The sequence below is a fragment of the Ruditapes philippinarum genome, unplaced genomic scaffold (assembly GCF_026571515.1).
Source record: "Ruditapes philippinarum isolate M1 unplaced genomic scaffold, ASM2657151v2 ctg832_1_1_1_1, whole genome shotgun sequence".
NCBI classification, from domain to species: Eukaryota; Metazoa; Mollusca; class Bivalvia; order Venerida; family Veneridae; genus Ruditapes; species Ruditapes philippinarum.
The window spans coordinates 155,344-182,251 of record NW_026857120.1 but is presented as its reverse complement, the minus strand read 5'-3'; the positions used below and the strand labels follow the sequence as shown (position 1 = coordinate 182,251).

Genomic DNA, 26,908 nt, shown 5'->3' with positions numbered 1-26,908 from the left:
AGATTTACTTCAAATTTGGTCTGTAGCATCCTTGTGACAGTCACACTTGAATTTGCTCATGTCATTCCAATTGGCCCCTTTTAGGGGTCAGCAGTGCTAAAAATAGAAAAAACCTTTAAACATCTTTATCTACAGAACTAATGGATGGATAATCACCAAACTTTGTCTGTAGCATTCTTGGGTAGTCTTTTATCAAGTTTGCTCATATTAATTTGATTGGCCCCTTTTAGGGGTCTCTAGGGCTAAAAATAGAAAAACCATTAAACATCTTCTACAGAACTAATGGATGGATGATCACCAAACTTTGTCTGTAGCATTCTTTGGAAGTCCTTTATCAAGTTTGCTCATTTGATTGGCCCCTTTTAGGGGCTGCTAAAGCTAAAAATAAAAATACTGTTAAATGTCTATTTCTAGAGAACTAATTGATGGATGATCACAAAACTTTGTCTGTAGCATTCTTGGGTAGTCTTTTAACAAGTTTGCAAATATTATTTTGATTGGCCCCTTTTAGGGGTCTCTAGGGCTAAAAATAGAAAAACCTTTAAACATCTTCTCCTACAGAACTAATTGATGGATGATCACCAAACTTTGTCGGTAGCATTCTCTTGTAGTGTTTTATCAAGTTTGCTCATATTAATTTGATTGGCTTCTTTTAGGGGCCACTAAAGTTAGAAATAGAAATACCGTTTAATGTCTTTTTCTAGAGAACAAATTGATGGATGATCATCAAACTTTGTCTGTAGCATTCTTAGGTAGTTCTTTATCAAGTTTGCTAATATTATTTTGATTGGCCCCTTTTAGGGGCCGCAAAAGCTTAAAATAGAAATACCTTTAAATGTCTATATCTACAGAACTAATGGATGGATGATCACCAAACTTTGTCTGTAGCATTGTTGGGTAGTCTTTTATCAAGTTTGATCATATTATTTTGATTGGCCCCTTATAGGGGCCGCTAAAATTAAAAATAGATATACGTTTAAATGTCTATTGCTACAGAACTAATTGATGGTTGATCACCAAACTTTGTCTGTAGCATCCTTGGGTAGTCTTTTATCAAGTTTGCTCATGTTAATTTGATTGGCCCCTTTTAGGGGCTGCTAAAATTAAAAATAGAAATACATTTAAACATCTTCTCCTACAGAACTAATAAATGGATGATCACCAAACTTTGTCTGTAGCATTTTTGGGTAATCTTTTATCAAATTTGCTCTCATTAATTTGATTGGCCCCTTTTATGGGCCACTAAAGCTAAAAATAGAAAAACCTTTAAACATCTTCTTCAGAACCAATTGATGGATGATCACCAAACTTTGTCTGTAGCATTCTTGGGTACTCTTTTATCAAGTTTGCTTATATTAATTTGATTAGCCCCTTTTAGGGGCCACTAAAGCTAAAATAGAAAAAACCTTCGAACATCATTTCCTACTGAAATAATTGATGGATGATCACCAAACTTTGTAGCATTCTTAGGTAGTCTTTTATCAAGTTTGCTCATATTAATTTGATTAGCCTCGTTCAAGCTAAAGCTTAAATGCCCCATGTCATGGCATTTCTTCAAATTATGTTTTAAACATATTCTATGCTCAAATTTAATATTAGAATATATTGACATTCCAACACTGAAAAGCAGTTGTTTCTGGTGAGCGACTCAGGGCCATCATGGCCCTCTTGTAAGATTACTTAGGTTGACAAGTCATAAAATTAGATATATTATTCATGTTAGGAACACCTAGAAGGTGAGGAAGAAGTGGACCTAGATCACTTTGTATTAAAAGTTTGGCCTAATATCAAATCTATCTATAAATCTCCTGGTAGTGAAGAGCCAGCAAAGGGAGACAACCAGGAAGTTGCTACAGAAGCTCCAGAGGTATATCTTTTAATCATTAAGTTTAGCTCAGTATTTAAAGAAAAAAAAAGTTACCTAATTCACCCAGAATCCACACTTATGTTGGACTTCAATCTTAATATATGCCTTTGAAGTCATAATGGAAGGTCAAGGACTAACACAAATAACTGGAGCATGAACTTTTACTGATATTTTGTTCTTAAAAATTTTCTGGTTAAGGTTGTGCATGCAGTTCTATCAGAACGACCTGAAAGATTATCACTTTTTAATATACATGTTGTCTTTGTCGAAATATTAGGTCACTGGCCATGGACTTTAAGTAATCTGTCTCTGCCATTTGTCTGAAATTGCCAGCAAAATTAAAAGATTTCAATTTATAATATTATACCAATATTTTGTTTGTCTGTTGTTTTAAAATATAGGATCTTAATAAAAAATAAAGTTTAGATATACCAACAGAATATATTCACAAATAACTAGAGAGTATTACTTATCAATCAGTAATTATCAGGAATAAGTTTGCTGACCTGATATTGAATGGTATATAATATATAACAGTAGATGCCATCTTGTACACAAATATATAAATAAAATAATAGCTGTTTATTTGTACAATCTGAGGTGTTACCACCACCATTGCGACGAGGATTTCCTCGACATAAAAACCCGGCTATTGAACGACAGCGACAGTTGTATGCTCAGCGGGTACATCTTATATTGTGTTGTGTCTTTTTGTCCTCATAACTTATTCGTTCTTTATATTAACTTTACATTTATGTTGTATAGATTTATATATTGATTTTCTTCCGAGATTTGTTAAAATTAAATGTAAAACAGGATATATAAAACATAGATCATGTGATAGCTTCAAAGCTGTGATGTACTCTATGGATGTAAAGATTTTAATTTCTTGTTTTGTAGAATGACAGCAATACAGCAATTTTTTCTTGCATGTTAAAAAACTCATTATATAAAAATTTTGATACAGTAGTTTCTTGTAGCTCTTGTTATTTATATCTCCTTTCTTGTTATTTATATCTCTTTTTTAGCTCACCTGAGCTTGCTCAGGGTGAGCTATTAGGATCAGTGAATGTCCGTCGTCCGTCGTACGTCCACAATTGCTTGTGAACACACTAGTGGTCACACTTATGACTCAATCATCATCAAACTTTGTCAGGATGCTTGTTTAGTCAATTGCTCGGATGAGTTCGAAACTGGGTCATTTCGGATGGAAAACTAGGTCAAAGGAGCTAAAAATAGAAAAACCTTGTGAACACTCTAGTGGTCACATTTTTGACCCAATCATCATCAAACTTTGTCAGAATGCTTGTCTAGTCGATGCTTGGATAAGTTTGAACATGATTTATCTTGGATGGAAAACTAGGTCACAGGAGCTAAAAATAGAAAAACCTTGTGAACACTCTAGTGTCACATTTTTGACTCAATTATCATCAAACTTGGTCAGGATGCTTGTCTAGGTAATTGCTCGAATGTCAAGCTCGAATATGGGTCACCTGGGGTCAAAAACTAGGTCACACTGCTCAAATATGGATAATCCTTGTTAACACTAGTGGTCACATTTTTGACACACCTGTCATGAAACTTGGTCAGAACGCTAGTCTAGGTAATTGTTCGGATGAGTTTGACGGGTCAGGTGAGCGATCTAGGGCCATCTTGGCCCTCTTGTCTTTGTTTACCTATGATTGTAAATATTTTGATTATATTGGATTATTATGTTCAGTTTAGATGTGTTTCCTTTTTGTAAACTTCTTCATTTCCATGATTTATATTGTCTTCCTTATTTTTATACCCCCGCACAACGAAGTTGTAAGGGGGGTATACTGGAATCAGCTTGTCCGTCCGGGCGTCTGGCCGTCCGTCGGTTTTTCCTTGTCCGCCCAATAACTTAAGATTCCTTTGACCCACAGTCTTCATATTTGGCATGGAGGTTAGTCATGATGAGTAGATGACCCCTATTGATTTTGAGGTCACTGGGTCAAAGGTCAAGGTCACAGGGGCCTTGACTAAAAAAAGCTTGTCCGCCCAATAACTTAAGATTCCTTTGACCCACAGTCTTCATATTTGGCATGGAGGTTAGTCATGATGAGTAGATGACCCCTATTGATTTTGAGGTCACTGGGTCAAAGGTCAAGGTCACAGGGGCCTTGACTGAAAAAAGCTTGTCCGCCCAATAACTTAAGATTCCTTTGACCCACAGTCTTCATATTTGGCATGGAGGTTAGTCATGATGAGTAGATGACCCCTATTGATTTTGAGATCACTGGGTCAAAGGTCAAGGTCACAGGGGCCTTGATTGAAAAAAGCTTGTCCGCCCAATAACTTAAGATTCCTTTGACCCACAGTCTTCAGATTTGGCATAGAGATTAATCACAATGAGTAGATGACTCCTATTGATTTTGAGGTCACTGGGCCAAAGGTCAAGGTCACAGGGGTCTTGATTGAAAAAAAGCCTTTCTGCCCAATAACTTTAGATTCCTTTGACTCACTGCCTTCATATTTGGCATGGAGGTTAGTCATGATAAGTAGATGACCCCTATTGATTTTGAGGTCATTTGGTCAAAGGTCAAGGTCACAGGGGCCTGGACTGAAAAAAGCTTGTCTGCCCAATAACTTAAGATTCCTTTGACCCACAGTCTTCATATTTGGCTTAGAGGTTAGTCAGGATGAGTAGATGACCCCTATTGAGTTTGAGGTCACTGAGTCAAAGATTAAGGTTACAGGGGCCTTGACTATGTAAAGCTTGTCCGCCCAATAACTTAAGATACCTTTCACCCACAGTCTTCATAGTTGGCATGGAGGTAAGTCATGATAAGTAGATGACCCCTATTGAGTTTGAGGTCACTTGGTCAAAGGTTAAGATCACAGGGGCCTTGACTATGTAAAGCTTGTCCGCTCAATAACTTAAGATACCTTTCACTATCTTCATATTTGGCATGGAGGTAAGTCATAATGAGTAGATGACCCTTATTGATTTTGAGGTCCTTTGGTCAAAGAGCTTGTCTGCTCAATTGCTTAACAATGCTTTGGTCAGTAGTCTTCATATTTGGTATTGTGGTTGGTTATGACTAGTAGATGACCCCTATTGATTTTTAGGTGACTGTGTCAAAGGTCAAGGTCACAGGGGCTTTTACTACAATAAGTTTATCCGCTCAAATGCTTTAGATTGCCTGTCTAAAGTGTTATTGATTTTGACATTTTCACATTTGAAGCATATAATTATGTTCTCATATATTCATCATAAAAACCCCCAGACAAAGCTGCATGAATGGGGGTATTCAAGTCATGCAGTGGCAGTTTCAGTTTTGAGGTCAAAGGAAGGTCACTTTGTTTGCCACAAAAACATGTTGAATACATAATTATGCAATGCACTGGCTTACTACCCTTAGACTTGGCAGGGAGGTTGTCCTTGAGCTTTAATTGACCACTGTTGATTCTGACAAAGTGGTATGTGGGGGTATTCAGGCCATGACAGTGGCAGCTCTAGTTTCTTCAGATCTTTGTAAATTTCCAATGAAATTAAAGTAGGAAAGTGGTTAACAACTAATTAAACACATTTTAAGGGCATTGTATGGCAATTTCTTAGATGTCTTTTGTATGAGTATTTATACTTCCGATTCACCTGTACCCTTTAGTGGGGTTTCAGGTAACATAGGTCAAGTTCAAGTCTACTGCAGCTTGAAATAATTTGTTGTTCTTTTCCTCATATAAGAGCAATATATTTACCTCTGTTACATTGATAGCGGGGAACATTCATTGGTGTAACAGATATTGTTATTCAATCATGTGTACAAAGGACAAAGCTGATATGTAATACTTAAGTTTTAGGTTTATAGCATTGATTTATTTTTAGTATTTTAGTTAGAAGAAATTCACCAATGTTCATTTTTCAGATACACATAAATATTTTCTTTCAGACTGGATTACCCGAAACACCAACTCCACAAGACAATGATAGTGATGATGAGGATGATGATGACGACGATGATGATGATGACGATGATGAATACAATGATGAGGAAATTGTAAGTGTAGGCTTTAGTTAGTAAATTTCCATGTCAAGTGTTTACTAACACTGTTTTCCTTGATTAACAAAACAACAACAATAGTTCCAAATACTGAATGCATTTTAAATCTTTAAAATCCAAGGTAATTAAAGATGTTTTGAAACATTTGTTTTAGCTTGACTATTAAAAGAATAGTGGGGCTATCCTAGTCAATGGCATTCTATTTTGGCTCATTTTGAAGCATGCATCTTTAATATGTGTCTGAAATTATTATTCGAGATAACAGTCCAAGGCCCATAACTCTGATGAATTAATTTTGACCCTTTTTGATCTTAGGAAATTCCTGGTTAAAGTTTTGCATGCAAAGTCAATGAAGGCATTGACTTGAAACTAAACTTGAAACTATGTCATGCATTTTGAGCTTAATCTTCCTGTTTGTTTGTTCAAACATTGTACAGGTTCTTGATTGACTATCAAGCAATGAAAAATTGAGCTCTGTAATTTCTAGGGAAAAATTTGCTTTTTTATTAGAAGGATTTGAAAACTATGAATAATATCAACATGAAGCTTGGAATACAAGGTCCAATTGTTAGACAAGGGCCCTTTTCCTGCAATAATTTTAGAAGTTATGTTCCTTTTTAAATTTGAATATCTAAAATAGGTTATTGATAGTTGTTGCCCTTAACAGACAAGTGTTAACACCGCATGCAGTGCTATTGTTATTTATTAGTTTTTATTTACTTATTGCTGTGACTTTGTCAAATTGTTTTAGAAACCAGGGTTAGGTACTGCTCCATCAGGTCAGCCTCACCTCATTGAAAAGGTAGTATATCATTACTGGTGACAAATAAATGTAGTTCTGAAACTTGACACATGTATTCTACCAGTGGTGTTTGAAATTATCTCTATTTGGTATTGAAGTCCTACTTAAATATCCAGCATATATGCATGATGTTTTCATTCTGTTGTAGTTACTTTTTCATGATTACATGTTAGCTAACATAATATCATGCTATGTGATATTGGGTGTCTGTTGCCTTGTGGTTAAGGTTATTGACTTCAATTCAGTTGCCCCTCACTGCTGTGGGTTTGAATCCCGACAGAGACTTTGGATTCTTTCATGTGACGGAGCTATCCAGCTTGCTTATGGAACATCTGTGGTTCTTCTCCAGTGCCCGTTTGTGCCTGATGAAATGTATAGAAGGAAACCTGAGGTCTTCCTCCACCAGTAAAGCTGGAAAGTTGCCATATGACTCATCTTGTGTTGGTGTGACGTAATACCCAAACAAACAACAACAAAAAAACGACTCAAAAAAAAAAAAGGAAAAAAAAAGAAAATATAAACTATGAAAATTTTTCCTCTTAAATTATGTAAATAAGAGATTATATTTTGCATGAATATATAATGTCATGAAAGTATCAAAGATTTCTGAATAATAATTGTGGTAAGTGGGTTGTCATATTCAATAAATTATATATGTATAAAACAGAGTGATTTGTATTTTAAGAATGTGCAATATATTTAGTCATTATCTTGATAGCATCAGCTGTCCACTGTATACTTGGTGTGTGAAGTTATAATGCAGCCTTGTAAGCAAGCTAGCTCATTTTGGTATGGTAATTATACCATTGTGCCCATAATAAAGCACAGTAGATGACATGGGGGGTTACTATGAAGAGTATAGCTAGAAAGATGCTTTATAATCTTATCATTGTCAGTGTGACTGAATATTTGCATTACTTCTGATTTCATAATACATGCATACTTAGTTATAGAGAATACCATGCTAGTGTCTGATATTACAAAATTTATCAGGCTAGCCTTAGAAAAAAGAGCCTTGATCTTCATTCCTCAAGTTTATGCCTTGCACAGTAATGTGCCAAGGGACATATCAATAAGAAATAGACTGGAAGGTTTTTAGTCATATATAAGAGAGACTTAAATGTTTTAATGTCTATTTGATTCAAAGTTTATCAGTTCATTATTTCAAACTAGTAATATTCCATTTTTAGCTCACCTGAGCTTGCTCAGGGTGAGCTATTAGGATCGGTGAATGTCCGTCGTCCCTCGTACGTCCACAATTGCTTGTGAACACTCTAGCGGTCACATTTTTGAACCAATCATCATCAAACATTGTCAGGATGCTTGTTTAGTCAATTGCTTGGATGAGTTCGAACATGGGTCATCTCTGATGAAAAACTAGGTCACAGGAGCTAAAAATAGAAAAACCTTGTGAACACTCTAGTGGTCACATTTTTGACCCAATCATCATCAAACTTGGTCAGGATGCTTCTCTAGTTGATAGCTCAGATGATTCCGAACATGGGTCATCTCGGATGAAAAAGTAGGTCACAGGAGCTAAAAATAGAAAAACCTTGTTAACACTCTAGCGGTCACATTTTTGCATCAATCATCATCAAACTTGGTCAAGATGCTTGTCTAGGTGATAGCTCGGATGAGTTCGAACATGTGTCATCTCTGATGAAAAAGTAGGTCACCGGAGCTAAAAATAGAAAAACCTTGTTAACACTCATCAAACTTGGTCAAGATGCTTGTCTAGGTGAAAGCTCGGATGAGTTCGAACATGGGTCATCTCGGATGAAAAACTAGGTCACAGGAGCTAAAAATAGAAAACCATGTTAACACTCTAGAGGTCACAATTTTGCCTCAATCATCATCAAAGTTGGTCAGGATGCTTGTCTAGGTGATAGCTCGGATGAGTTCGAACATGGGTCATCTCGGATGAAAAAGTAGGTCACCCGAGCTAAAAATAGAAAAACCTTGTTAACACTCTAGCGGTCACATTTTTGCATCAATCATCATCAAACTTGATCAAGATGCTTGTCTTGGTGATTGCTCAGATGAGTTCGAACATGGGTCATCTCGATAAAAAACTAGGTCTCAGGAGCTAAAAATAGAAAAACCTTGTTAACACTCTAGTGGTCACAATTTTGACTCAATTGTTATCAAACTTCGTCAGGAAACTTGTCTAGGTCATTGCTGGGAATAAATTGAACATGGGTCATCTCAGATGAAAAAGTAGGTCACCGGAGCTAAAAATAGAAAAATCTTGTTAACACTCTAGTGGCTACTGTTGTGATCCAAATATTCTGTTAATTGGTCTGAAAGTTTGTTTTGATGATTTCTAAGTCAAGTTCGAACATGGTTCATCTTGGATGAAAAACTAGGTCACACCGCCCAAATATAGAAAAACCTTGTTAACATTCTAGTGGTCACATTTTCGACTCAATTATCATCAAACTTGGTCAGGATGCTTGTCTAGGTAATTGCTTGGATGAGTTCGAAATCGCATGTGGCACTAGGTCACCGGAGCTAAAAATAGAAAAATCTTGTTAACACTCTAGTTGCTACTGTTTTGATCCAAGTATCCTGGAAATTGGTCTGAAAGTTTGTTTTGATGATTTCTAGGTCAAGTTTGAATATGTGTCACCTGGGTAAAAAACTAGGTCGCACTGCTCAAATATGGATAATCCTTGTTAACACTGTAGTGGTCACATTTTTGACTCACCTGTCATGAGACTTGGTCAGAATGCTTGTCTAGGTAATTGTTTGGATGAGTTTGATAAGTCAGGTGAGCGATCTAGGGCCATCATGGCCCTCTTGTTTTAATTTTAATTTTAATTCAGTTTTCATTTTATTTCAATATGTATTGATAAGATGACTTATAAAGCTAAAGTAGAATTAAATTGAGAATAATACTACAATATCAGTCATTCTACAGTAAGAAATTTTTAAGGAACAAATGATTTTGACATTGTTGTTGGAGGTGTTGTTGTGAAATACACACAAGATAAACATCTTCCTCAGAAAAGTATCAAACACATTCCACAAAAATCACCAGGAGAGTTTCATATAAGCTTTAAGCTTTTTATTTAATCCTGGTTGTAATTTATATATTGTAATAGTGTTTTTAAATTTGCAAGAAGAAATAAATATTGTTTAAACCAAAGATTTCGTGTGAATTATACAGGTTGGAACATTGTTTACAAACTAGCTCAATTTAGTTTTAATGGTTTGTATGGTTAGTGTTTGAGTTTAGCATTATGGAGTTTATTTGATATTAATGGCATGTACACTGTTGGCATGGTTGTCACAAGTTTGATCCATACTTCAAGTGTATCTATGTTAAAAGGTTCAAGGTGTAACATAGTGTAATAATAAATATGATATTGTTATTGTAGGAAGAGAATAAAACAAGTGAGACTACAGATCAACAAGATGAAGATAAAATGCCCGACTATGATGATGCTACCAAAGCTCTTATAGCAGGTTATATACAGTTTTCTAACATGATAAAAATCAAAATATATTTAGAATATGCAAATAAACTAATTGATATTTTTATTGATATTTCATTCCTGTTGATTTCTTCCCTAAAATAAGATTTTACTGAGTTTTGTTTTTATCTCTTTCAAATTATATAATGTATTTTAAATGTTTTAAGTCTTCTAAACAAGGGAGTGACATCATACTTAACATGCAACCCATTCATAAAAAATGCCCAGAATGATGTCATTTAAAAGCTTATGGCTTGCCTCAAATTAAATAGGGGTGAGGTAAAGATATGTTTATCTAGCATGGATGTAAACAGAAACAATACTGGAGGTGTACAGACATTTATTGCGCTTAAAATGAAACCACACTTTTGGGGATATACATGTACTGGCATAGCTTTGTTGCGTCAGTCAGTGGGTTGTTCAATCTTCTTCTAGTGTTAAATAGCCGCTCTGAAACACCACTTAGACCAACATTATTCCTTAATTGCTTAACTGAAATTATCTGTTTTGTTCAGATAAATTTATAAGAAAGTAAGTAAGTAGTAATATGAAAGTTATGATGAATTATAAACAGCTGATATTTGTATTATTGTACAGCTGCTGATGAGGCAAGACAACAATTTAATGATGCTGATGCTAAATTGAGAGAAGCTGAAAATAAAATAAGGTAGGAGTTGCATATCTTGTGATTTTTTTTATTTGGAAAAGCTATTTTTCCTGTTACTAGACTTTTCAAATTTTTAGCTCGACTATTCGAAGAATATGAGAGCTATTGTAGTCGCCCCGGCGTCGGCGTCGGCGTCAGCGTCCGTGTCGGCGTCTGCGTTGGTTAAAGTTTTTTGTAAATTCAAATATCTCAATTATTGCTTGAGATATTCAATTGAAACTTACAATACTTATTTATAGTAACAATATACATCAGATTGACAAGTTGGATAACTCTGCCTACAATATTGACAGAATTATGCCCCTTTTTAACTTAGAAATTTTGGTTAAAGTTTTTTGTAAATTCAAATATCTCAATTATTGCTTGGGATATTCAATTGAAACTTACAATACTTATTTATAGTAACAATGTACATCAGATTGACAAGTTGGATAACTCTGCCTACAATATTTACAGAATTATGCCCCTTTTTAACTTAGAAATTTTGGTTAAAGTTTTTGTAAGTTCAAATATCTCAATTATTGCTTGAGGTATTCTATTGAAACTTACAATACTTATTTATAGTAACAGTGTACATCATATTGACACGTTGAATAACTCTGCCTATAATATTTACAGAATTATGCCCCTTTATAACTTAGAAATTTTGGTTAAAGTTTTTTTTTGTAAAGTTAAATATCTCAATTATTGCTTGAGATATTCAATTGAAATTTACAATACTTTTTTATAGTAACAATGTACATCAGTTTGCAAAATTGCATAACTCTGACTGCAATATTTGCAGAATTATTGGCCCCTTTGAAACTCTAAGAAATTTTGGTTAAAGGTTAAAGTTCTTCAAAGATATTGACTTGAAACTTTACACAATCATGTGCTTAGGGTCATAATTGGAGAGTCATAATTGTATGTCACTGACCAAGTTCCATAACTCTACTCCCATTTAGGCTGATTCATCTCCCCTTTTCTACTTAGTCTATTGGTTAATGTTTGCATGCAAGTATTACATATCTCAATAACTATTAAAGATATTTATTTAAAACTTCACATATGCATTTAGAATCATAATTGTAGGTCACTGACCAAGATCCATAATTCTATCTTGCATTTAGGCTGATTTTTCTCCCCTTTTTCAACTTAGAAGTTCATAGTAAAATTTTGCTTGTAAACTGTTATCTCCATAAATACTGAAGAGCTTGTGCCTTTTATGGGACATTTTTATGCATTCATAATAATAAAGCAGTGATTTACTTGATAAAACATCTTTATAACTGTGTACCTTTTCAGTCAATTTTATGTGTTCATTGGTAACTAGCATTATTATACTCAATAAAACACCCTTGTGACAACATTTTGAATAGTCGAGCCAATACTGTCCTCCGACAGTTCTTGTTATTAAAACAAATGACAATAATTAAAGGAAAGTCTGATAAATCTTTTTACAGTTTCAAATAATATTGCTTTGTTTAAATTTTGCGAAGAATCATTCTATGAGTTGAATTAATTGAAATAAATTCATTTGAAATTATTATTATTAATTTTTATGAAACATTTTGCACATTTGTTTATTTTAGAGATTTACAGTCATATTTAGGGACAGACTATGGTCCTAATGAGGAATATAGTGCATTAAAGGGCAACTGTTACGAGTATACTGATCGGGAATATACATATAAACTATGTGCCTTTGATAGAGCTTCACAGCGACCAAAGAACGGAGGAAGTGAAACTTCTCTAGGGTATTAAATTCTGTATTTGCCTAATCATGTCTTGACTTTCAGTGTTAAAATCACATGGATATTGACTATATTACAGTATAAAAGATTAAATAGTTTACAATTATAATATGATGATTAGGTGAATAACCTAGTCTACTGACCCGACTCATGCGATATCTTCTAAAATCTTTATGCAATAATGCTGTCTATATCACAACTTACACATGATGTTTGTTTTACATAATGTTTTGTTTGATTGGTTGTCTTGTACAAGCAATTACTGACAATAATTTCTGATAATATACGGTCAAATTTAGTATTTACTGTTGGAAGTTATGGCTTTTACTTCTCTGCTTCAGGATTCATAAAGGAAAATGATAAGTTATTTTTCTCCATTTTCAGTTCATGGGGAAAATGGGATGGTAGTGGTGATGATAAATATTCAGCTCAAAAATATGAAAATGGTCAGTCATGTTGGAATGGTCCAAATAGATCAGTAAAGGTAACATAGATTGTAAAATAATGGTAATTTCAGATAAGTTATATTAAATATACATGTAAATACAAATGCTTTGTCAAGGAGTGATATATCTTAATATAAAGCTTTATTTTAATTCAAAATTATACGTAAAAAGGTCCAAGAATGCTAGTTTTTTGACATTTTAGGTAAGCATTTTATATTAAATACGAGTAATGTTTACTTAGCTATTGTGGAAACAAAACCAAGTATTTTATCACGTCAGAGTATAAGTTACTGATGTTGTTTTGCAGGTATATTTTAGATGTGGTACAGAACACAGGGTAACTAGTGCTAGTGAGCCAAGTAGATGTGAATATGCCTTTGATTTTGAGACACCAACACGGTGTTCATCACCAGCTAGATCTAATGATGATGTCCACGATGAATTATAGTTATATACCTGTTATACAGCCTCATATACAATAATACATTCTTATACAGGTTTTCAAACAAAATCAATGCATGTATCTGTTGAGAAATGTAGTAAATTTTAAGCTTTATACTTTGGTTATCTCAACTTTGAATCTACATTTTATATATACATTCTTATGATAAATAGAAGAAATACTATTTATAACTTTACATCTTGTTTTGTACTTTTAGTTTTCATTAAATGTGCTACAGATATATTTATAGTTTAGATATGTAAAGACATAAGGATTTATTCCATGATTGTTTATTTACAATACTTGTTATATAATATCACAACAGTGCTACAAAGACAAACTTAAACATGCCTACTATGCAAAATAGAATTGTTCATCTAATTCATTCTTGAAAACAAAAATAATTAATAAAGTCTATAAAACCGAGTGTATTGTCTGTGTTTTAATTTTTCACATATTCAGGTCAAACTTTTCCTGTAGATTTGTCTTTGAAAAAAAATTTACTTGTGCATTTTGATAGTTGTTAATTACATAATTATTTGCTTTAAAGTACTGTAATCCATTAACAGTTTCCATACACCCGAGCCATCATTCCTTTGATTAATGACTTGTTTGTCATTATTTCACAATTTTTATTATGTACTAAAAAATTTAATAAATTATAAAGGTATATCTCATTTTGGTGAAGAAACAGGTTAACTCCTTCTATAAATTAATAGGATTTAATCCGTTAATACACTAAGGTGACAATATGTAAATACTGGTATTTTATTTTGCATTGGTTGATATTAAAGAACAGTTCAAAATACCATCTTTGCACTGGGTAGATCAAGCGGACAGTTTCATTTTATCTTGCTGATCCACCTACCAAATTCCCATTTAACTAATAAAAATTTCTACAAGGACAATGATCTTCATCGAAGAAATAAGCCTGTTTTCATGGCAAAAGTACAGTACCACCTGGAGTTATTAAGACCGAATTTTGATAACACAGATTTATTTGTTCTCACTTCAATATTCATGTGATCCATGAGTAAGCATACCCAGCAAATCCACTTAGGCACTATTAAGACCGCCATTTCCAGTCTACCTGGTTTTGCTTATTCCTTATTTGATTCCGCTATTTAGACCACTGATAATCCATTTAACACCAGTGGTGCTGTCAGTATCTTATTGAATGTTAATGAATGACACTAACTTTGCAAAATGAATTTTTAGGATTATCTGCCTATCTGAAATGGTCACATACTTTCCTTGGAGCAAGTAAGTTAGAAGTAAATAACTAATAGTTTATGAGAAAATAAATCTTAACAAAAAGGTAAACAAGGACTTACAAGACAAAGTTGAAAAAGGGGCAAAACTGCATAAAATAATTTAGGATTATCTACCCTTTTGAAAAGGCGTTTGTTTATGACAATAAACATGTGTGCCAAGTTTACTGTAAATAGCTTTTATACTTTTTGAGAAAATAAACATTGAGTCCTTGACAACGAGGGCCATGACAATAGCTCCATTTTTTTCTTCGTAAAGCGGAACTGAAAAACAACACCTGAGTGAAATAATTTTCATACCACATGTACATGTTAATCAGACTTGTTTTTTATCTAAACATTTAATATGTTTTTCAAATGGTGTATGCCTATAACAATGGGATCAAACGGGAATAAAAAACGAGAAACATTGTAACAGTTTTCAATGGTTGCTTTTACTCTCAACTACATATCTTCATATTACATAAAAAGAAATAAAACAAAAATTTGAGAACAAATACACTTATTCACTTATTTAGGTAAACCAGAACAAAACAGGAAAGCAAAGAAATTTTCAAAGTAGAAACGTGTACTTTATCTGATATAAATATATACTAACTATTGCTTAAAATCAAATGTAGATAAATAGTTACATGTTTTCACTTGGTAAGCAGATGTCATACAAGTACAACTTGTGTATTGTCTCACATGCAAGTATATTGTTTACTTTTAAGCTTTGGGCTGCTTATCAAACCATATGCTCTATTACTAAACATGTAGTGCCTAGCATTTCCTCGTAAATACTTTAAAAAATGGTTGGCAAAATAATCAACCTTCACATTACTAAAAACAACAGATTTAAAATGGCGTTTTATTTCACTCAAGGAAACAATTACTATTCCTTAAGAATACAGGCTTTAAGTAAGCTATAAATAATAATTAAGCACATATTTACAATATTATGATAAAGTTATAATACAAAAAATGAAGGTATAAATTTATATGATCTAATTTAATCTGGATTAAAAAGAATATTTAAAAATATATCTATTCCATGTACTAAAATACCATAACAATATAAATATCAAAAATCTTAAAAAACTAACCGATTGAAACAAAATCTATTGGTTACATGAAAGAGCAAAATCTGTACAGCCAGGCATTGTTTAACATACAAGTTATCTTAAAAGATGAATGTTAATAAATTGCGTTTGGACACAAGAATTCACATGATAAAAAGAAGAATGTAACGACGTTTACAAACGCTGAATGTATGACGTTATACTGGCAATATTCTTGTGTCAAACCTGAACTTACATAGTAAACAAGCGAAGTGAATCCTAGTGAATGAAATAATCAATATGAACTAACGACCTAGATTTTCTATATACATGTACTTGACAGTTTTAAGTATTAGAAATATTTGTTCAAATAATATTTCCATGGAATCCGATAAAAAGAACCTATTTTACTTTATATACGGTTATATCTAAAACGATACTAATAATCACAAAACAGAAAAATAAAAATTTGAACTATGTCAAATAAATAACATCTTGTTTCATATCACAAAGTCCTGGTCAATGTTTTAATATGACCATTTTCTTACAAGCATTGTTATAACAGAAGAACACGAGAGAGTACTTTGTAACCTGAGACAGCTTCACTATTTGGTAAGTCTGCATTAATGTTACGATGAGTGTACACTGGCTAAACGAATGATTTAATATCTAGCTTCTTTCATGGATTCAAAGAATGGTCTAAATGTCATCTGCAGTTTCGTTTGCCATAAAGTGTATCTCTCTCTTCCTACCAATTTGCAATTTTGCAGAAGGAATATTCTGACATGTCGCTTTATTAATTCAGAGTATAATCTAATCGTCGTCTGCGATTCTATGTATCACAATGTGATATATATATATACTACATTATTTTGCAATTTTGGTTTTGCTAACACCCTGAAGTTTTTTTTCTCAATCACCTGGTGTTACATTTTCTTCATCATATTTCTCGTTAAGTGAGTCAACAACACTGTCTCGCTCGTCATCAGCGTCATTCCTTGATGGGCTTTCACTGTTTGCTGACCTTGTTTCCGTGTCTCCATCCGTTGCTAGGGTGTCACCTTCCTGAGTTTCGTCGTTCTTTTCTGAAGAGTCAGAAGAATCATCTGAATGTTCTCCATATTGTATCAAACTGTGTCGTCTTTCTGAACTGTCTATACGTAAGTCTTTTTCAACTTCCTCTCGTGGCTTCTCAGCCAGTTGTTTCCATTTCTTCATATTGGCCCTGAATAGCAATAGATTGCAGTGTTTACATAATATTTAAAAAAAATTTAGACAAAGTGCGTAGGCACTTAAATTCATGGTTAATTCATAGAAACTTTAATTAAGATAGATTAACAACAAGTTTAACAAGTTTTTTAACAAGTTTTATTCATATCAAACCAGAAGGTCAACGACCCATGTGGCAAAATGCACAGTACAATTACAAATAACATGGACTGGTATATCCACAGGATATTACTGGTAAATATCAAGGCATTAACACTTGCTCTGTATATTTTAACGCCACATTAAAATAAGAAGACAAACTACTTACAGTGCACCATCTTTCATTGGTTTAGTTTCTGGTAACACTTGAGTCATCAGGTCGTAACAAGGCAAACAAATTCCAACCAAGAACCCAACCTTAAATATATTTATATAAACCCTGAAAATTGTTGCCTTGCGATTGTTTTTTTTTTTCTGTATCAGATAAAAACATTTTGTTTTAATAGAAAAATAAATATTTTCTCAATATAATTGTACTGAAATTGGAAAAAATGTAACGCTTCAATTTCATTGAAAAAACATAATTTACCTAAATCATTCAACTTGATTAAAAAATACATAATATTTGGAAAAAAGCCTACATTTTTTTAATAATGTAATTTTTGATGTAATAATGTAGTTATTGATGTAATAATGAAGTTATTTATGTAAAAATGTAGTTATTGATGTAATAATGTAATTATTGATGTAATAATGTAGTTATTTATGTAAAAATGTAGTTATTGATGTTATAATGTAATTATTGATGTAATTATGTAGATATTGATGTAATAATGTAGTTATTGATGTAATAATGTAATTATTGATGTAATAATGTAGTTATTGATGTAATAATGTAATTATTGATGTAATAATGTAGTTATTTATGTAAAAATGTAGTTATTGATGTTATAATATAATTATTGATGTAATTATGTAGATATTGATGTAATAATGTAATTATTGATGTAATAATGTAGTTATTGATGTAAAAATGTAATTATTGATGTAATAATGTAATTATTAATGTAATAGTGTAGTTATTGCTGAATAATGTAGTAATTGATGTAATTATGTAGTTATTGATGTAACAATATAGTTATTAATGTTATAATGTAGTTATTGATGTAACAATATAGTTATTAATGTAATAATGTAGTTATTGATGTATATATGTAGTTATTGATGTAATAGTGTAGTTATTGATGTAATAATGTAATTATTGATGTAATTATGTAGTTATTGATGCTATAATGTAGTTATTGATGTAATAATGTAGTTATTGGTGTAATAATATAGTTATTGTTGTAATAATGTAGTTATTGATGTAATGATGTAGTTATTGATATAATAATGTAGCTATTTATGTAAAAATGTAGTTGTTGATGTAATAATGTAGTTATCTGTAATAATATAGTAATTGATGTAATAATGTAGTTATTGATGAAATTATGTAGTTATTGATGTAATAATGTAGTTATTGATGTAATGATGTAGTTATTGATGTAATGATGTAGCTATTTACGTAAAAATGTAGCTGTTGATGTAATAATGTAGTTATTGATTTAATAATGTAGTTATTGATGTAATGATGAAGTTATGGATGTAATAATGTAGCTATTTATGTAATAATGTAGTTATTGATGTAATAATGTGGTTATTGATGTAAAAATGTAGTTATTGATGTAATAATGTAGTAATTAATGTAATAATGTAGTTATTGATGTAATAATGTAGTTATTGATGTAATAATGATGAAATAATGTAGTTATTGATGTAATAATGTAATTATTGATGTAATAATGTAATTTATGATGTAATAATGTGGTTATTGATGTTATAATGTGGTTATTGATGTAATAATGTAGTTTTTGATGTTATAATGTGGTTATTGATGTAATAATGTAATTATTGATGTAATAATGTAGTTATTGATGTTATAATGTGGTTATTGATGTAATAATGTGGTTATTGATGTAATAATGTAGTTATTGATGTAATAATGTAGTTATTGATGTTATAATGTAGTAATTGATATAATAATGTAGTTATTGATGTAATAATGTAGTAATTGATATAATAATGTAGTTATTGATGTAATAATGTAGTAATTGATATAATAATGTAGTTATTGATGTAATAATGTAGTAATTGATATAATAATGTAGTTATTGATGTAAAAAAGTAGTTATCTGTAACATATACCTCCAGTTGTGGAAGTTCATGTTTTTTCTCCCTGTCCATCATAGCTAGAGGAGTAATACCTTTTGCCTTTTCCTCGTCACCCTGTAAAATCAACACACCTCTATTATAAATTACTGGCTGTCTACCCGATAGCATCACTGGTAATACATTATAAATATAGTTATTATAATTCTATACAGTAAAAATTATTAAGTTATATTGACATTCATACATACGAAATATTGCAATCTCATTTCATTTGAAAAATTTGATCTTCGTTACTTGAAAAAATGATATATACGAGATTGACTTATTTGTTATCTTTGAAACACATGATTAAAGAAAAATTGAAAGAGACGGAACATAAAAAGTAAAATTACATTTTCGAATATATTGGCTAGTTCAAAAGAATTAACGATTCTATAGGGAATATTTTAGCGATTACTATTAATAACAGTTGCATCAATTCTGTTTCATCGGATTGTAATTGTAAAAAAAAATTCAAAATTTCAATCACGAATCGCATACTTTATATAAATACGCTGTAGTTATTGTGGTTGGGAATTTAGGTGTAGACTCATTTTAACAGTGATGAAAATAGATTGTAGCCGATATACCTGATTGATAAAAATCATAGACAATAAAAAAAACTCAGATAATTATCTTTGAAAAAGCACATTATCTGCATCATGCTAGATTACATATGCAGTCCGTAGAAGGAAAGTTTAAGTTAAGTGTAGAAAACGAACAACAATACCATTGTCTAAATGAATATAGGGGATTGTCAGTCACTGATTCTTTAATAATTAAAACAAATATTATTATTAATAATTATATATTCTATTTAAAAGATATGATTATCTCATGAGTAAGTACATATATTAAATACATTTATATAATTAAGTTATATCTTGATACATTTGTAGATTATCAAATTATATAATATTATGTTAAAAGTTAAAGGAGAAATAGCAATTAAACACATGGAATAGTGAAAATTATAATAGTGTACACACAATAGTGTGTAATTCTTGACATTATAACTGACTAAACAACATATGAGAAAGTGTTTTGAACATTCTGTAAATGAGTTTGTTTCAAACACGCAAGTTAAAAAAGTTCTAATCTTATCGCTTCATGCATCTTAAATGTTATAAGCATAGAAAACTTTAACTAGCACCACTGCAAAATTACTAAATGCATACTTACAGCCGATAAAAAAACGAGCTACAAACTACATTTATGAAAACAAAACCCTCCTCACAATCTTTATTAATTAGTAATTAAAATTGTCGTTATACATTATTTATGATAATCATTTCAGAGTTATGCTTTTGTAATGTAGTAAACTGAAGTAATTCAACGTGTCAAATGTTCTTTCAAGTATCAAATATTTTCTGGTCTGTTCAGAATACCAATGATTACTAGCGTATGTACAAAGTTTCCATTAAATTATATCCAACTTTTATTTCTAAATAGGCGGTAATACAACAGAAACCTACGCCAAAGAAAGTTTGAATCTTTATATTGCAACATATGTTAACTATCCTATGTCTTAACAAGAACTGATGACAATGCTCTGTTAGTCTTAACAACGCTTATGTAACGTTTCATACAGTTGCTATGACTACATAACATTACACAGCTTAAAGACCATTCAATTTTTACACCGCAATCTTATGTGTGTTACGTGAAAATCCCCATAGTAACAGGGGGTCATTTTGAGTATACCTGCTGCCAAAACTCCTCCATGATGACAAAAACAAGGTCAAGTTGTGTATTCCAGGGTTTGTACATAGCACAAAGGTCACATGCTGTCATACATAGTGTCATTACAAGGTTTCTGTGGGAAATAAACACATTTCAACATATACATATGGTTAATTCACATGCGTATATAGGGTAGGGAACTGTCTCTCCATGTTCTGGGAATACTTTATCTAGCTTGCAAGTGCTGGGCGTGCCGTTACAGTGCAAAAGGTGCGCTCAGGACTAACATTATCATCTTTTGGCTAAAACAGGTTATAAGGAACCGAACAGCAAAGTTATTTGATAATTTAACTCACAGAGATCAAATCCCAATAAAAAGGTTTGTTAGAAAATCTACAATTTGTGTTAAATACCAAGCTCACTAAAAAGATTAAACAGTTTTTTGTTATAATATTCTTTAAATTTCTGCGCTGCATTGCGTTAACTTAGAAATGTTTTCCAGGTTTATTTAGAGTTTTGCTTACGGAGCATGCGGTAATTGTTATAGACATTGAACTGCTCAAGAAAAAGCTGCTGCGAGCAATGAGGAAGAAGCGTTTAAAGAACAGAACACATATTTAATTTAGCACAACTGTTTATCTCTTCTGTCAAGCTTAGAGGTTAGACAATATACGACATTTGTCAGTCACATCATGTGTAGCATCACTACATCTTCCTTATTACTTTATTTTAATGGGGCTACTCAAATAAATATCTTTTTTTAATTTTAACAAAAATGAAACAAAATAAAAAAACATACAAAGCTCATTTAATATTAAAATATACTTTTTCGAATTTGTTGAAAAATCTATTTATATTCTCAAATGTAGTGAAAATATTCATGTATGACTGACAGGAATAGATACACTAAAGACTGTTACTATAGTTACTACAATGCTACAAACAGTTTCGCCCTGTACTACCTGTTGATAAAACTCCTCAAAAATGTATTTAACTGTGTCCAGTTGCATTTTCCAAGGTTTAGCAGACGCCACTAGGTCACATCCGGTCATTACAATAGTATGAACGAGACGTCTGTAGATGTGAAGTTTTTGATAAAATGAAATGAAAATTACTTCTTTTTTCAAATGATTATTTACAAAACTGAACAATTGATTTCCCCTATAAACATATTGTAACATCAGACGGACATTCTAAAGCAAGAAAGTGTAAGCATATCCCGGATGCTGAAAAGTTAATAATAATTTGTATACATATGTCATTTTTCATCTGAAAAAAAAAATGAGAATAGGAGCGAAATAGTACATATTTTATAAAATAAAGAATACATTCTATCAAGCATTGAACACATACATGAGAACTATTGGACAGTATCTATCACAGATCTTGTGCTACAAAAACTTGGTGATTGTTAGGTTAAATAATGACAGTTAGAAGCAAATGTGTATGAGCAAAAAGAAGCTTTAACATATTACAGCCAAATAACATAACGTCTGAAATAAACTTTACGACATGTGAACATAATTACCACTCAAATACAGTGCTATTAAAGAATAACATGTCTATCCACGCTCCCCCTTCTCAGCGGCCATCAATAGAAGCGATAAATAACAGTTGACTATGGTGGCTGATTTGGCTAGCCACAACACGACGCACAAAAGTGTACCAAATCAGCCGCCATAGTTGACTACTAAATATAGTCACCTTTGTGCAGTGACGGGTTAACCCGTAACTGCTCTAAGGTGACGTATTATAGTCATAACCATAAGCAATGGTTTAGATATACATGCCGTTACCAGCTATGTAGCTCTGAGATGCCGTGGGGGAGTGAGGATCTAACTAAGCTATTGAAACTAGTAATTATTATTTCAAGATTATAATTTCTAAAGATTTCAGCATGGTTACAACAGTTGAAATTACTTTAAAAAATAGAAACACTAGTTTCAAATTGCTCTTTTTTGTTTTGATAACACAAACATATTAATACAGGAAAAAAGAAGAATGAAGAAAATTGGCCAGTTTTTATATAAATTAGAGTTATGTAGGTGAAAGTCGATGTTAGATTAGATGATGAGGGCTGAATGACTAGTGAGAGAGAAAGAGAGAGTTTCACAATACTAAATGATAACACCTTCAACTTCTCTATAATGTGTTGAAGTGAAATGTGGCCAAATCAGAGATCAAAAATACTTATGTCCATTCTAAGTGAATACAGAATATATCTTACAAAGAAGTGAAAAAATGATCAATTATGTCCACACGGGGACACAGACAATTTCCTTATATTTTATTTCTACCTATCACCATGGGATATATTCTTTATTCACTCATCCGAGAGACAATTGAATCATATGTGTATTTTGTACCTACTAAATATGAATCCAAAAGCCTTAAAAGAATCACATTATTATAAAGAACTAATTTACTTTTAATCAATTAATGAAAACATATTTATCGCGACAAGTAATTCAAATATTGCTAGTTACTATCAATTCCATCCACAACAATTTGATAAACTTTACATTATCAAGAGACATACACTCATCATGTTAAAGCGTGTTAATTTTTTTATGCAATCAAAGCATTCTCTGTAATGGAAACAAAGTTAATTTCTCTTATAAGAGTCATGGTTCGTACAATTAAATTATAATGTATGCCCTAAAATTATCCACTATAGTTGGTAAGATTGCAATCCAAATATCAACAAACACTGTACCTGTGTTCATAATCCTCCCAGATCAGCTCATTCTTATCTGCGATATCTTTTAACTTTGCCTTGTTTCCAAAAAATAATGCCAGATCTGTTGCTAAGATACAACTCCTTATATCGCTCAGCATCTGTTCAGTTTAAAATATGTTGATAATATAAATATAAAATGATACCAACAATATATTCCCTATGCGATTTATGTAACAATTAAACATTTTACCACGTGTTTTAATATTAGTACATTTTATTTGAAGCGACGTTCGAGTCATATGTAACATTTTGAATACAACTTCACATATATACATGTATTTTCTTTTAAGACTCTATCTATAAACTATTCCAAAGATTATTTGTCTTTATTTGTACCTACAGTCACTGTTATTTATCTGATGGTACCATACTATACTTACTCTTTTATAATCTTCAGGGGATAGGTATTTAAATATGTTGTGTCCCTCATTCTGCAATTAAACACAATATACTCAGCAAATATAAAAGAAACTCTCAACAGACTAAGAAAAAAAAACAAACAACAACAACAAACGACAACAAAATCCCTTAAACCCTGAAACCTTAAAATTACAATTACGATAAAAACTTTTGAATTGTTTACATTAAAAGCAATCATGAACTGTTTTCCTGTAAGAATTTGTTGCCTGTATACTTAGCTTTTACATGTTTTTGAAGCAAGGGAATAAGTTTTAACCAAACTACTATGCCATCTAATAGAATAAATCAGGTTTTATGTACCTGTAATATTGTAACCGTTTGGTTAAAATGATGATGTTCCATTGTGGACGTTGAGTAGATAGCGGCTAGTGGGGAGGCACTTTTTACCATAAAAGCATTGGTTTTTCCTCGGTGGTCGAGGTCATGACACAAACAAGCTACAAATAATGCCAAACACTGAAAAACAAAACAAAAAACTCAGTGATTTATCATGATATTTAATTAAAAGAAAATTATAGCTCTGAACACAAAGAATTGAAATGATGGAAATTTTATTCATATTTCATTATAATATCATCATGATTAATTTCGTTGTTTATTGATTTTAATAACGTTACGGCAAAACGATAGTTCGTTCATCAAGAGTATAATAAAGTCGTTTTGCCAAATTGCCGTTAACTTTGCATTGTAAATTACCGGTATATAGATCTTTTCTATGACAATGATAACATTTTGTTTTGATTGGGTTTTACGTCACACTGACACAGTATAGGTCATTTTGCGACGTTCCAGCTTTACTGGTGCAGGAAGACCTCATGTGCCCTTCCTTGCATTACTTCAGGCATGAACGGGCACCTGAGTAGAACCACCGACTTTCCGTAAGCTAGCTGGATAGCTTCCTCACATGAAAGAATCCAAAGTCCCTGTCGGGATTCGAACCCACAGCGGTGAGGGGCAAGTGGTTTGAATTCAACGACCTTAACCACGCGGCCGCGGACGCCCCTTCAATGATAACATTGATCATTTTGAAGTCAACGACCTTAACCACTCGGCCACGGACGCCCCTTCAATGATAACATTGGTCATTTATTAAACACAACAATTACTATGAATGGTGGTTTTTAATCGAACAACATACAAAATCCTTAGTAATCAGAGAAATTGATCATACCTCTTGTGGTGTAAACTTGTGTTTTGAGGTTTTAACGACTGTGAACATAGCATGGGCTACAGAGAAAGCGTGGTCCCAATTGTGGTACGGTACATTACGGTAATTTTTCCGTACTGTCAATGTAAACCGTATAAGACTGTCCATATCATATCTAAAATTATAAACATTAACAATAATGCTGTTTTATCTAACCGTTCAAGATGTTTAGGAGATAAGTAAATGTTAGAAAAATACATGAAAATTGACGTGGAATGGATATAAGGAATTCTATTCTATGACATGTCACACAGATATATCGAAATAACATAAGATTTTTTCGTATAAATGGTGACAATGTTATTATAATTAAGTGAAGAAAACTCTCATGAATGTAATATATTAGTTTATCTACATCATTTTGTTGACTACAATGTCTGGCAAGAAGAAACACATAATATCTGATATAAGTAAATACGGTTCCTATATCATGCAATTTGTCTAGAATAATGGTAAAAGCTCTAAACAGAAAACAAAAATCTGACAGTTTTATTGATCTGACTAGACAATACATTCATATATATATATACATGTATAAATGCAGAATGACAATAAACTCATTTTTTTTTCACAGAAAATGCGTCATAAGATGATACTTCTGTCAATTGTAATTTAGTTGTATCTCCAGGGAGGCTAATGCAGTCGTGCCAGATCAATAATTAATTCTTTCTTAATGCTTATAAAATGAGGTGTGCAAAAATAGTATCTGTATACATGTATATACAAAATGCGGCATAGCAAAATATAAATTCTGGGAAACGGACCTTGTCCGGTATGTTATTGTACGTTGTGTATTAGAATATGCATTTTAAACTAAGTTATCAGTCTAAACAAAACCCGTGCTTTACAAAAAATAACAAAATAAAATCTAATAAACTCAATATATTCATGACTTTGTTTAAAATATGGATTTACAAGCATACAAAATAACATATCATTTCCAAAATGGGCTTCCAGTAAATTAATACCAAACATCTCGCAAATGAATATATTTTCACATTCTGATTTACACTTTTCTGCACTGTTTACAAAGGTAAAAAAGTATACAAAAAATAATCTAATAAATAATACTAAAATAAACACTAGAAAGCAATCAAATCGTGCCTATGCAAGCTAAAAAGCAGGAATTAGAATATGTTGGAAAATGAGAAATGGTTAATTGTTACAGCACTCCAGAAATGGCACTAGTTTAATATCTGTTACAGAAGGTCAGAGGAGGGGTTACTACATTTATTTTAAAAAAATAAATCGTTTATTAAATAGAAAAATATATTATTTCTAAATGTTTATACGTTAAAATGATTATATATAGAGTTTTAGACTGGCTTTAACGGTGTTTCTAATATAGATGATTTATAATGAAATGTAACAGTTTCACTTGTATCGGAACAGCTAAATATAAACTTTAGCTGTAATTTCAAAACGTAATGAAATATACGGGCTAACTGCTGTCAAGACACTCGGTATAAGTAGTAACTGACATTACGTAATGAAATATACGGGCTAACTGCTATATAGGTAGTAACTGACATTACGTAATGACTGCTGTCAAAACACTCCATATAAGTAGTTACCGACATTACGTAATGCAATATACCGACTAACTGCTGTCAATACACTCGATATATAG

General features: G+C 31.9%; 2 protein-coding genes across 3 annotated transcripts in view; one reads left to right on the top strand and one right to left on the bottom strand.

Annotated features, from left to right (window-relative positions):
- LOC132748829 (glucosidase 2 subunit beta-like) overlaps positions 1–13,884 on the top strand; it is a 33,276-nt gene extending 19,392 nt beyond the window's left edge. Inside the window, exons 10-17 of one of the 2 annotated variants that reach the window (XM_060738477.1) lie at positions 1,724–1,867; positions 5,782–5,889; positions 6,644–6,694; positions 10,075–10,162; positions 10,768–10,837; positions 12,409–12,573; positions 12,955–13,054; positions 13,324–13,884. In XM_060738477.1, coding sequence (XP_060594460.1) covers positions 1,724–1,867; positions 5,782–5,889; positions 6,644–6,694; positions 10,075–10,162; positions 10,768–10,837; positions 12,409–12,573; positions 12,955–13,054; positions 13,324–13,464 — 867 coding nt within the window. In that variant the 3' untranslated portion in view covers positions 13,465–13,884. The remainder of the gene's footprint in view (positions 1–1,723; positions 1,868–5,781; positions 5,890–6,643; positions 6,695–10,074; positions 10,163–10,767; positions 10,838–12,408; positions 12,574–12,954; positions 13,055–13,323) is intronic. The other variant, XM_060738478.1, reaches the window with a different exon arrangement.
- Positions 13,885–15,144: 1,260 nt separating this feature from the next.
- Positions 15,145–26,908, bottom strand: part of LOC132748828 (probable 3',5'-cyclic phosphodiesterase pde-5) — a 36,535-nt gene continuing 24,771 nt past the window's right edge. Inside the window, exons 19-26 of the mRNA XM_060738475.1 lie at positions 25,243–25,393; positions 24,372–24,527; positions 24,032–24,082; positions 23,628–23,749; positions 20,933–21,044; positions 19,223–19,303; positions 17,307–17,395; positions 15,145–16,994 (exon numbers count right to left, since the gene is read on the bottom strand). Of these exons, the coding sequence (XP_060594458.1) occupies positions 16,682–16,994; positions 17,307–17,395; positions 19,223–19,303; positions 20,933–21,044; positions 23,628–23,749; positions 24,032–24,082; positions 24,372–24,527; positions 25,243–25,393 (1,075 nt within the window). The 3' untranslated portion in view covers positions 15,145–16,681. The remainder of the gene's footprint in view (positions 16,995–17,306; positions 17,396–19,222; positions 19,304–20,932; positions 21,045–23,627; positions 23,750–24,031; positions 24,083–24,371; positions 24,528–25,242; positions 25,394–26,908) is intronic.